A 13996-nucleotide genomic window follows, 5' to 3' on the forward strand; every position below is an offset into this window, starting at 1 on the left:
TATAAGTTTGATATATTTTAAGTGTATTTACACTTAGGCTATGATTAGTATGAATTTATCAATTGTTTAATTACTGTTAATGAAACACTATTAATAACTTGCATAGACGATACAAATTTGAGTTATTAGAGCTTCATGTTGTGGATTGTGAAATATTTCGGACCTTCAGACTTTTTTTTTTTTTAATTTGAAATCAAGTCAAATCTTAACAGTCTGTGTAAACACAGTACATATCATACCACGTCTGTGCTGAGATGTCAGCTGAATGTACCTTCGTGCTCTCCCAGCGATCACTGATGTAATTCTAAGTTGGGATGAAACAACGAGAACAGCAGATCAACAGAGCTTGGTGTCATGTTGTACTTTAACACACTATCGCGGTGCGTACAGAAAACATGATATTCATATATAGAGAAACGCTCTATGATTGATTACATTGAGCCCTCTTCATCTCTACAGGAAAGGAAGAGAAGGAGGTGCCTTTGTGTTTCTTATTCTGTGTTGCGGACAAGACAGCACACAAGCGACAGTGCGCCCTCTAGCCACAAATGACTGTGTAGACAGTCTTTTCAACAACTGCTGGCATAATTGCTGAATGCATTTGTACTGAACAGTGTTGAATAAAGTAGTATCCATTCATCATACTTAAGTAAATGTAAAGATACCTCCATGAAAATGAACTTTAAGTAATAGTTAAAGTAGCTCATGAGAAAAATACTTAAGTAAAAGTATTAAAGTAACTGGTTTAAATTTACTTAAGTATCAAAAGTAGAAGTAAATTGGACAAATTACTGAACAGCTAATTAAAACCATGGCATTTTATTTGATTGGCGGTGCTCATCATTTACTCTCATGCCATCCAAGATGTGTATTACTTTTTTCTAAAGATTTTTAGAAGGATATCTCCACTCTGTAGGTCCATACAATGCAAGTGAATGGTGACCAGGACTTTGAAACTCCAAAAATAAGAAAAAGGCAACATTAAAGTAATCCATATAACTCCAGTGTTTTAATCAATGTCTTCTGAAGAGATCCTGTTGGTATAGGGTGAGAGCAGACAAAATTATGACTATGTACATGTTGCCTTTGCAGTCTTAAGGCACGATCATGATTTCAAGCTTGATTACACATGCTTGACGCATGCGCAGAGTGCTAGATGGCGCTATAGGAAGTGTAATCAAGCTTACCATGGAGACTGCTGTCAAGATGAACAGTGAAAAAGGAGTTACATTTTGGGCTGTTCTCCCCCAAAACCAACTGGATCGCTTCAGGAGACACTGATTAAACCACTGGAGTCATATGGATTACTTTTATTCACCCTTAATTTGCTTTTCAGAGCTTCAAATGTCTGGCCGCCAAACATGGTGTGTGTTCTGCAGAACTAAGAAAGTCATACATTTCTGGGATGGGATGAGGGTGAGGAAATTATGAGAATTTTCATTTTAGAGTGAACTTTCCCTTTAAGCGTTCAAGTCACTTCAGAATGATCATATTTATGAGATTAGTGTACATAAACACCACCACAAAGTCGTAAATCCAGTGAGATTGTCTTGGTGTGCCAATTTTCACAGATGAGGGCATGTCAATTTAAGAAACATGGCAAGAATCAAGCAAATTGGTGACGGTACAATTTAGAATGAGTGTATTTTTTTGTCCTATTGATGAAGACTAAAGCTTGCCAGAAAAGTGATAGGCTTGTGCAACAAAATTACATTTCCCATCAGTAGCCTGTGTGTGGCCACACAAGAATGATCAAATAAGACACACCTAATTTGCAGTGTGTATGTGAATACATGTACTGTATATGTCATTGTCATTTCAGAAAGTGAAAAAGATGAAAAATTGCATAACGGGCCCGTTCTGTCCAACTAAATTCACTTGAATGCTTATTAAATGACAACTTCTGAACTTGAAAGTATGAACTTCCCAGGAAGACTTGAATGCAGTTGAAATAACAACATAAATGTAATCATGTTTATATTGGCTATGTGTAAACATGTCGACCTGACAACCACCTAGACACCCTAACATCTGTAGAGCAATGTGCAACAAACACAGAAAACAACTTAGCAACAGCATTGTAACAACCTGGCAACCACAAACTGTAGCAATGCACTAAAACACACAGCAAATCACCTTGACAACTGCATAGCATGCCCCTGTAACCATTGAGAACACCCTAGTGTATAAAAAATATTGTTAGACATTTTCATGAGTGCTGGTAATTATTCATACTACACATCGCACCTTGGTTAAATGTAAAAGGTAAACGTGTTTTGACTTTTTATATGAACAGGTTTCCTGGAATGGTGGGAGATTGATAGCACATAACTTCATAATTATTTCACAACTTTCATTATGTTTAAGCCTAAACTTATCCAGTTAATTAAAAAAAAACTCATTTAAACTCACATGTGCAGTTTCTTGTCTTCCCCAGTCGAGAACACGCGTTATGTGGCGCGTGCTTCACTTGTGATTTTGATTCAGAGTCATGATTCACAAAACAAATTATTCAGAGCACTTTTTTAATCTTTTTGATTGGTTCAAAGGAATCAAATTAGACTCAAATGATTCTTTCACAAATCAGACATCGCTATCCCTGATCTGCATGCATTTTTGCGCGTACAGCTTATGTTTTGCGGTGTTCAGTAGCCAAAGTAACGAAAGGGTCTTGAGATATTTATTGGAATACAAGTATTAATTTTCTCTTCAAAATGTAGTTAAGTAAAAGTAAATGTCAAAAATAAATATTTATGGTCAAGTAGAGTTCAGATATTGAAAAACTGTACCGAAGTACAAAGTATTTGTACTTCATTACTAGAGGGTACAATGGTGCTAAAGGCTCCGAAGGGTAAAAGGCTCCTTTAATTGTATTTTTTGCCAAAACACTAAATGGAATCAAAAACTACCACAGGACTTTCCTAAATATGTTTGACACCATGAACTTCAAAATATTCTTCTTACAAAGGTTGATTTTGAGGCAATTTGATCTAATATTTAATATATTATTTTAAAGGGCACCTATTATGGCATTTAAAATGTTCCTAATATTGTTTTGGGAGTCCCCAACAACAGTTTTACATGCATGCAATGATAAAAAACACTTTTGTTGTCTTATAATATGCATTTATGTTTACCTGATTTGCTCACCGACTCCCAAATGATTCGTTCAACGACTCATTTTTCCAAACCCCTCCTTTGCGTGACGCTAATCTGCGGTGATTGGTCAGATGACCCAGTCAGTTGTGATTGGTATACTCTGTGCAGAGATTGTCGGAAACGGAACGCCCATCACCGCATTGTAGTAAAAACATCAAAATCAGAGAAGGAATTTGAGTTGATTTATGTTAGCGATCATAGCCCAAAGTTCGTTGGTAAACACCCAATCAGTTATTGTTTGCGTAATCCACACTTGATAGCATTCATGTTCGTAAAGCAATCGTCATTGAAATGAGGCGAACACAGCACAAGGTTCGGGCTATACTTGTGTGGTATAGTTGTAAATATAAACTCTAGCCACTGATTCTTCACATGCTCGTCCCTGGGCAGTGAAAAAAAGGTCGCTTTTGATATGCACTTCAGAACACAGCGTCTTGTTGTCGACATGATGTTTTCAAGTTTTCTCTGGTGTCTCGCGTACGCAATGAGTGGAGCGGACAATTTGATAATTTTTCGTCTTGACGTCACAACGAAAAGGAAAATGACTCATTGGAAAATCGATTCATTACATTGACTCAGAGTCGACTCCTACTTTTGAGAGACAATAACTTTTTTTACGGTGAACTTTCATATATAAAACTTTGCAAGATGTTTTTGTTCACTTAAATCTATGTTACACACTACATGAAAGGTAATTTTCAAAATTCCATAATAGGTGCCCTTTAAATGTTGTAAAGGTATGTAGCTAATGAATATCCTGTATATTGTCACATTTATTTTTAAACAAAATACTTTTTTGTCACTTTCACCTTTGTTCAATGTGATCAAATCAAAACATTTTCAATAACTGTCCAATAAGTGAAAGGATAGTTTTTGGGGTAAAAAAAAAAAAAAAACAGTTGCAGGGGCTAAAGGCCCTATTAAACGCATTGTTTTTTATAAGTGGGGTGAATAAAGTTGTTATGAAGAATGTTCAGAGTGGGCTCACATTGACTGATCCAATCACAGTGGAGATTAATTTGTTTATAGAATACTTGAGATGTAATTAAATGTCAAATGTGATTGAAATAAACAAGAAATGATTCCCTCTTTTCTGAAGTGGTTATTTTGAATAAGCATCATTTTAATTTGTTACTAAAATAGCTTCTTGCTGTCTCAAAAGTATTTGTATAAGTTGAAAAACTGTGCTCTATAACTATTTCCCGATATCTACACTTTATCAATATAACCCCCCTGGGGTCCTTTTACCACAAGTAATGAAGCCTTAATGGCAAAAGGCTCCATCACCACCTTTCAAAAAAAATTAAAAAATTATATTCAAAACAACCTTATGTTAATTATTTTAACACAAATTATGTTGCTCCGTCAATATTCAATAAAAATACATTTATTTCTTGAATCTTGAGACACTTTGTGGCCAAAGTGTATTCATCGATTATTCGTTAACATCCCTAATACAGATGTCAAAGGTTGCTTTTTGTAAATGAACCAAACTTAGTCCTAATTTATTTGGTTTCTCAAACAGTACGGATGCGATAAATATGTTTCCCTTTATTGTGAACATGTACGTTTTTCAGAAAATGGATTCAAAGTTGGCATCTTTAGTGAATTGTAAATGTCTGTGCAACATCCATTGGCCTATATTTACCTGCCGTAACCAGCCTGTTGACCCTGATGTCTCGAGACATGTTTTACAGAATTGAACCATTTTTAACTTGATACATGATCTTAACATTGTAAAGCCTGACATATGAATTGGCAGAAAATATTTTTTTATTGACATTTAGACAAACTGCAAAAAGAAATGGTAAAAAAAAAATGCTTTTTTTATTTTATTTGTATCATATTTAATATAGTATTAGGCCTTAAAGATCATTATCCTCCTGAGGTCCAGCAATTCATTTTTGTGTAGGACATTTGCTATTTAATTTTTTTTTATTTTATTTTTTTTAGCCCATACATGCTACATTGGTAAATCTTGGGATATTATCAGAAGGCTCCCTGGGCTTTCTCAGGCCATGTCAACTTCCTCTCCTTGGTTTATAAATGTGGATTGAAATGTATCACAGTTCAGTTCAGCACATTAAATACAATTAATACACATCTTGGATGGCATGAGAGTAAATGATGAGCACCGCCAATCAAAATAAAAAAATTCAATAAACAAATTTGGTCATATGTATTGTATGCACTAAACACTATATTGACATTTAAAAAAGGGTCTGAGTAACTTATGCCAAGATGACATCATCATTGCCTGTGATGTAAAATAGTGAGATCTTTATAATGGCAGAGCAGGCTGCATATATAAAAATGCACAGAGATATTAGTTGACATTTTATCTTTAAATGTAAGTATATGTCAGAATTTTCAAAGGTCTGTGAATAATTTTTTTTTTTGTGGTGGGCTTGAAAGGAATGGAATGGTGACTGAGATATAATTCAAAAGCCTGTTGTACCAAATTTGATGCATGTAATTCAACTGGGTTTTTCAATAAAATCATTTAACTAAGCACGAGTTCAATCATAAGTCTGCCGCCATTTTAAATCATAGATTCAGAGTGAGCTTAATTGCCAAGTATGCTTACACATTTGTATTGGTGACAGAAGCTTCCAGTGCACAAGCACAGCAGCAAGACAGAGATAATATTTTTTTTTTTATACAAATAAAAAGCGAATAGAAAATAGAAGTGTGTATTTATAGAAATACACAATAAGACAAAACATATATATATATATTCAGTGCTGTGAAAAAGTATTTGCCTGATTTCTTCTATTTTTGTGCATTTTTCAAGCTAAATTGTTTTACATCTTCAAACAAGATATAGCATAAAAAATGCAACCCGAGTATACACAAAATACAGTTTTCAAATATGTATTTTTTTTTTTTTGTTGAAGCAAAAAAAAAAAAAGGACTTTGACTAGGCCACTCCAAAACTTTAATTTAGCTTCTTTTGAACCATTCAGAGGTGGACTTACTCCTTTGCTTTGGATCATTGTCTTGCTGCATAATCCAGTTGCACTGGAGCAGACAGTCTGATGACCGGACGTACTCCTTAAGGATTTTTTGGTAGAGAGCAGAATTAATGTTTCCCTTAATTATTGCAAGTCACCCTGAAGCATCAAAGCATCCCCACACCACCATGCTTGACTATAGGTATGGTGTTCTTTTTGTGGAATTGTGTGTTTGATTTACGCCAGATGTAATGGGACCACTGTCTTCCAAACAGTTCCACTTTTGACTAATCAGTCCACAGAACATTCTCCTAAAAGGTTTGGGGATCATCAAGGTATGTTTTGGCAAATTTCTGACGAGCCTTAAAGTTCTTCTGGGTTAGCAGTAGTTTTCGCCTCGCCGCTCTTCCATTGATGCCATTTTTGGGCTGTGTCTTTCTGATAGTGGAGCCATGAATAGTGACCTTTATTGATGCGAGAGAGCCCTGCAGTTTCTTGGATGTTGTTCTTGGCTTTTTTGTAACTCCCTGGATGAGTTGTCGCTGTGCTCTTGGAGGAATTTTGGAAGTTGGCCACTTCTGGTAAGGTTCACTACTGTGCCAAGTTTTCTCAATTTGGAGATAATGGCTTGCACTGTGGTTCTTTGGAGTCCCAGTGCCTGTGAAATAGCTTTGTAACCCTTCCCAGTCTGATGTATTTCAATCATAATTTTCCTCATTTCTAAAATTTATTTCGACCTTGGCATATTGTGCTAATGGGTGAGACCTTTTAGCCAACTTCATGCTGCTGAAAAAGTTATATTTAGGTGTTGATTTGATTGAACAGGGCTGGCAGTAATTAGGCCTGGGTGTTTTTTAGTCCAGCTGAACCCCATTATGAATGTAGTTTCATAGATTTGGGGAATTAGGAATTAAGGGTGCAAATATATATTCACACAGGTGTTGGTGTTGGATAACTTTTTTGCTTCATTAATAACATTATCTTTTAAAAACTGCATTTTGTGTTTACTCTGATTGCCTTTTGTTTTATGTTCAGTTTTGTTTGAATTTTTGCAACAATTTAGTATGAGATATACACAAAAACAGAAGAAATCAGGATGTGGCAAATCATTTTTCACAGCACTGTATATACGTATGGACAACTACAAACCTGTTATATTCAGTTAGTTCAAGGGAATATAATGGCAAAAGAGATATGTTGGATAAATATAGGTAGAGTATATTGCACATAATTATTGCTCAATGGGGCAGTTTAACTGTTCATGAGATGGATAGCCTGAGGGGAAAAAACTGTTCTTGTGTCTGACGAAAGGGCAGGGGCAACCAATAATCCTCTCAGCAGTCCGAACTGTCCTTTGTAGTCTTCTGATATCCGATGTTGTAGCTGAACCAAACCAGACAGTTATTGAAGTGCAGAGGACAGACTCAATGACTTCTGAGTAGAACTGTTTCAGCAGCGCCTGTAGCAAGTTGAACTTCCTCAACTGGCGAAGGAATTACAACCTCTGCTGGGCCTTTTTCACACTTCAGTCAAAGTGGGTCTCCCATTTCAGGTCCAGTGAGAGAGAGCCCAGGAACCTCTATGACTAAATGGATCGATATAAACATTGAAACCATGTTTTTCACTTTTATCCAAATTGACTTACTATTGAGGAACATAGCAAGTAATTTGTCATACAAAAGTCAACAATATTATCTGTAGTATCGCACTGCCAAGTTCTCAAAATGGCTGCAGTTGAAATCAGCTGGCCAGTAAGAATGGACGGATCATGTTTTTTTAGGTTTACTTTTTATTGTGTATGTGTGTCTGTGTATACAGGATGTGTTTCAGAAGACCAAGAGAAGCTTTGCGTGTGTAAAATGCAGATAAGATCAGCAGGTTTAGCACTCCAACTTAGAGCCTAGCCACTCAAAATCCAGAGTAGCCTCTGTCTGGCAGAGTGCAGTCTTTTTTTTTTTGTCTTTTTTTTTTTTTTATATGAACATAAGTCAATCCAAGACAGTTCTCCTGCTACAGAGCTCTCTGGAAGCAGTCAGTCACACATTGTATCCAGCTGTCCAGACAACCATGTGCAGTTTTCCCATGGATTAACTAACACCTTTCCCAAACCTGTATAATCACACACATACCGTAGATCCTTATCCACTGGATTTTCTCAGCTGCTCCAAGAATAGTTTCAATTTACATAGTCACCATTGCCTTACATGTAAAATGCCTCTTACACTACCAAAACCATTCTAACTTGTCCTGAAAGTAATAAAATAAGTGTGTGATGAAGTGTGTAATTTCTGTGCAACCAGTGGCACCTAACAGAATGACTCATTTCAAACAGCTTTCCTAAACACTCCCCTTGTCTGCCATTGATTGGCCAAGCAGATTATTCCCACCTAAACACATGACATTGTTTGAGCCAATGAGTAATTTCCATGGACAGTTATAATTGGACTACCATGGGTTTTTTGGTGGTCTAACTAAAATCGTAATCTCTCTGTCCAAGTATACATGACACCATGTGCAATCGAATCGCTGAACATAGGACATCAGCTGAGGTGACAAAAGATTTTTTTCAGTTGACCTTTGGCATCATAGTTGCCCGTTGAAGTCAGCTCCAACAGACCCACACAGCATTTACAACAACAACATGGACAACTTTACAGCCACAAGCATTTCTTACATTCTTTACCCACTGATTTTGGTTTAGATCAGATGTGTATTATCTGTTCTGCTTGGTTATGTCTTTAGGCAGAAGATGACAATTTGCTCCTGTGTTGTTCTAACTCTACAGCTCTGCTTTGATTCACTTTCATCCTTATCTCAGTGTTAAGTGTAATAATAATGTTTAGACTGAGGAGAGATGTTGTGAATAAATAGACGATTAAGAAAATATATGGTTTGTCTATATTTTCCTTGCGATCACTGGTATTTATTTTCTGCACACTTAAAACAGTTATATATCTGTATATGTAATTTTCTTTAGGCTGTATATTCAATAAAATCATGCTTTCTGTGTCATTCTATGAATGGAATCCACATGAGATCAGAAAAGGAAGCTGTGGTTGTCACCATAATCTGTTGATGATAATTGAAAGTAAGATATGTGCTGTAAATAATGTGTCATAGTTGTAATGTTTATATCCTGAATTCATAGTGCTAACACTAGCATGCTAACCTTGGCCATAGTATGGATCTGATATCATCTTTTATTGTATTTTATGGAATGTGTGACAATAGTCCATGTAAGATCATGAAACATTTTTTTTTACTTGTTTTATTATAGAAAGACATTTATTGCTACTGCAAAGATTTTTGTTGGGTGATAAACATTTTCATGTATGATATGAGTGTTACTATGGCAGACAGATAGAAGGGACTAGTCAATGAACAAAATTAAAGTAAAAAGTGGCACATTAATGTGTCGGTTCTGAATGGTTTACAGACTGCTGATCTGTCCAAAAATGAACATTTGCATGTCCCCCTGCATTACAAATTAGATAAATCAGCATCCAAAGGGCACTTAGAAGGGAGAACAATCATAATAGCCATTATGTAAAATCACTTCAGACAGAATTTCCAATAAAAATGAATTAAAAGGAGAGTTCTGAATAAACTTTGTTTGAGCCCCCAAAAATGTCAGCCCTCCAAAGCTCTCACAGTGGATAGTAAAGTCTTCAAATGGAATAGGGATGATAACTTTTGAATAAAACACCTATAACGGTATAGTTGCCGTTGCTCTTCTTATCTGCTTTGTGTTGCATTTGACTTCCGTGTTAAATATGTAACTAACCTACCACAGCATATTCTAGGCCTGTTAGTTAAATTTCTCATAAACCGGACTGGTACGATTTCAACGTGTTTACATGACATTTTAAAAAGACGTATTATTGCTTTAGTCCGACTGAAATAAGACTTTTGAAGTGCATGTAAAAGCATTTGGGATACTCAACCAATCAGAACAATGTTTTGATGGCACCATAGTATTTAAATTTTTCCAGTGAATCAACCTACAAATGGATTACTTATTAATCTAGGATTGTTTGACATAAACACCTTGCGTACTTCACATTTTAAATTTAAGATACAAGAGATTACATATCATAGTACGCTGTCATTATCTGATTCTAGTGTCTTACGAATTTCTAATTCTTCTCCTTAATTGAGAGCATCCTGAGCAGCTGCATCACTGCCTGGTTTGGGACTTGCACCGTTTCGGACCGCAAAGCCCTGCAGAGGATAGTGAGGACAGCTGAGAAGATCATTGGGGGTCTCTCTTCCCTCCATCAAAGACATTTACAAAAAACATTGTATCCGCAAAGCAACCAGCATTGTGGACGACCCCACACACCCCTCACACAAACTCTTTACCCTCCTCCCGTCTGGCAAGAGGTACCGAAGCATTCGGGCCCTCACGGCCAGACTGTGTAACAGCTTCTTCCCCAAGCCATCAGACTCCTCAATACTCAGAGACTGGTTTGACACACACGTGTCCTGAGTTGCACTTTAATTACTGTCACTTTATAACTGTCTGCTACCTCAATAACTGCTATGTGCATAGAACATTATCTCATAGTATGTTATGTTTACATTTTTAGAAACTGTCATCTTTTTGCACTACTGAGTACTGGTCGGCACTGCACTGTCTATTGTCCTGTTCATTGTCAGAAATTTGTTGTACTGTCCCGTACTTTTTGCACATGTTTGCACGTGCACTTTATATAGGTATATATAGGTTTTTTATATAGGTATATATAGGTTTTTTATATAGGTATTTTATTTCGTTGTGTTGTCTCATGTGGTCCTGTGTTGGTCCTTTGTTGTTTTTATGTAGCACCATGGTCCTGGAGGAACGTTGTCTCGTTTTGCTGTGTACTGTACTAACTGTATATGGTTGAAACAACAATAAAAACCACTTGACTAATGCTTAAGATGTCATGACTAGCTTAAATGTGTATAGGTCAGGCAGAAGATGATCAAAGTGACCCATCATACACCATCCAAAGTACTTAAACGCCCACACACACACACACACTCTTTTGGGTGTTGCTGAGTGGAGTTTGACAAGCATAGGTGTTCTCAGAAACCCTGGAGAGAGGAAATGGGACCAGATCTCATCTCAAAATCACCATATCATTGGCACTTGCCATCAGAGCACTCAAAGCCTAGATTGTAAACCACTCTCAATGATGGAGATGAAAATCTGAACCCACTGCTGTTATCAGGCTAAACTGAGTGCACATTGCCAGCCAGTTTTAAAGAACCAATTCTTTTCCCACAAAAATGTTTCGAAGCTCAGAACGGAAGTGAAACACATGCTGTAAATTAACATTCTCTTCTCTTTGTCTCTTTGTCTCTTTGTCTCATGCAGGTGCAATACACAGACAAGCAAACTGACAAAGAGTGTATGACTTATCTCACACTCTCACCTGTTCAGATGACTTTCCACGGCATTGGGAGCTCCATTCCAGCTAGCCATGACCAGGTAATAGAACCTATAAATTAGCACTACCAGTCAAATGTCTGGACACTCCTGCTGAGTAAACCTTCAAAACTTTGAAATTGCACAAGTAGTAGTATAGAAGTTATGTAGAGACAGAGTAAATAATAATAATTTGTTTGGAGAAACACCATCTGTATATAGACGATGTGGCTTGGACACATCATCAGTGATGTGAACTGTTAATAATATTAACAGTAAATTGAAACCAATCAAAACTATTTTAGATTTTAGCTTCCTCAAAGTAGTCAACATTTGCTTATATCTGAGCACTCTTTGCATTCTCTCAAAAGACTTCAAAAAATGTCTTCCTGGGATAAGAATTTCCGATGTATGCTGGATACTTGTTGGCTGCTGTTCATTCTGTGAATTCACTATTTATTCACCTATCATTCATCTTCAATTAAAACAGTTTTTTTTTTTAAGAAATTCATATGTAAGGACGGTTTATATTTGCCTGCAAAGCTAATTTCGAGCATTTAAGCATAAGCTTTTAGAGCAAATCTTTGCATGGTAATACATTATGTTAGTATACATTCATTAAAGTGTGTCCAAACTTTTGAGTTGTATATGTGTAGATTTTTAAATGTGTACATATGTCTGTTTATGTATGTATCTTTATTTGGGTGAATGATAAATGAGCTGAGATTTGAGTGATTTGTTCAACTGGCTGGTATTTTGTCATGTTTTTCCCATGGTTTTTCTAGCCAGTTGACAGCCTTCCATGCCGATTTGTTGATTGCTTTGGTATTGACCTGCAATACTGTAATAAAAGGGTAAACCAATTGACAAACTTGTGCTGACAGGCCAGAAGGATCACAGAATGTGCTGTCATTAAAAGGTGTTCATTATGGAGATTCATTGAGGAGAACATGTTGTGCACAGATCTTTTATTGCATTGTTTGTTTGCAGAGTTTCCTTGGATATATCAGATTACGCACAGCCAGTGGCGTCCCATATTTTCATTATCTTGCGGGCTTACAGCAGGCACATTTAACTCTTTAAGATTTTATCAGCGCATTCAACATTCTGGCAATCAGAGCCATTACCCCCATTATTAATGATAAGCATTATTTAGTGACAGACATGACCATGTTTGATTAGGTTTTCTTTCGTTTTTCTTGCAGTAATTATTAAACAAAAAGGGCCTTAGGATCTGGGCTGGCTGGTGTTCATGAGGTGGCGTATTGTGCGGTGTCATCCATGCAGAAAACCGATCGCTTACATTATCTAATCTAAACATAGGACATTCTTTTGTTCTGCTCTTCAAAGCTCAACTCTCTAATAAAGGCCCGTTCTCTAACCAGTAATAAGCATTTCTGTTGTGGGGACACAGCCGCCAAAGCAAAATGAAGGCAATATAGGCCATGGACTTGTTGTTGACCAAAGCACTGGTGAATGACCGACTGTTAGGGAGCCTTTCTTTTCCAGATTCCTTAGTACAGTGGCCTCCAGCCACAAAAGGAGTCAGAACAATGAGCCCAGGGTGGTTCTGGATTGTGACACTTTTTGGCCCAAGCTGCTCCACTGCCCCACAGTCCATAGTTTCTGCTCCAACTGGGTCATCGAGTCAATAACTATGTTTCCATCCAAGGGTTTTTTTTTTGCAACAAAAGGTGTAGCGCATCTAAAAGTTTCCCAATATAACTGATGGAAACCAATATATCACAAATATTTCACAAGTGTCAACATAATATTTTCCCTTTTAAACTCTATGTTGATACTTCAAATGTTGCTAAAACTGGTTTGGAAACACTTTTTGTTGAGAAAATTGTCATTAACGCAAAGATTTTGTCACATGACATAATTTACCCAATTCGTTAGCCTGTGTTAATCATGATGACAAGTTATTCATCCTTGAAAGCCAATTTATTGTACGTGAAGCATTACTCGCACTGTTATGGACTTGTCTTTATGGCATACCTGCACAGATCCAGTGCTGCAAACATATCTGCGTCATGACACTTCCAGTGGTGCCAACAGAAATATCTTATATCATGCACATGTCATCGACAAGTGACCGGAGAACAAATGAATGGCCACTCTTTGCAATTAATTTAATCGTGGTAGCCATCTGTTTATTTATTAAAGCTTTTTCACACCATTCAAAATAATAGACGGCAGTCATGGAATTAGCCCACAATACAAAGACATATAATTTCTTTGCACAAAGATGTTTTAAATAAAAAATAAAACGCAGTATTTGAGAAAAGCATCAGTGTGCTATTTTGGAACACTAAAATAGAACCCAATTCTATAAAATTATTGTTTAGCTTACTTTTGAAAAAATGCCAGCAAAATTCCCTGTATTTAATAAAAAAACTAATAAAGCATGAAAAAAATAAATTACCAAACGAAAAAATTATATTTTTAGGCCTAGATTCTGGCTTTT

At 36.4% G+C, this 13996-nt stretch overlaps 1 protein-coding gene across 5 annotated transcripts in view; it reads left to right on the forward strand.

The window, feature by feature from the left end:
• stau2 (staufen double-stranded RNA binding protein 2) overlaps window positions 1–13996 on the forward strand; it is a 136770-nt gene that overhangs the window by 77111 nt on the left and 45663 nt on the right. For all 5 annotated transcript variants that reach the window (XM_052114456.1, XM_052114458.1, XM_052114460.1 and 2 more), the window contains exon 13: window positions 11476–11589. In XM_052114456.1, coding sequence (XP_051970416.1) covers window positions 11476–11589 — 114 coding nt within the window. The remainder of the gene's footprint in view (window positions 1–11475; window positions 11590–13996) is intronic.

Source organism: Xyrauchen texanus, chromosome 42 (genome assembly GCF_025860055.1).
Source record: "Xyrauchen texanus isolate HMW12.3.18 chromosome 42, RBS_HiC_50CHRs, whole genome shotgun sequence".
Taxonomy (NCBI): Eukaryota; Metazoa; Chordata; class Actinopteri; order Cypriniformes; family Catostomidae; genus Xyrauchen; species Xyrauchen texanus.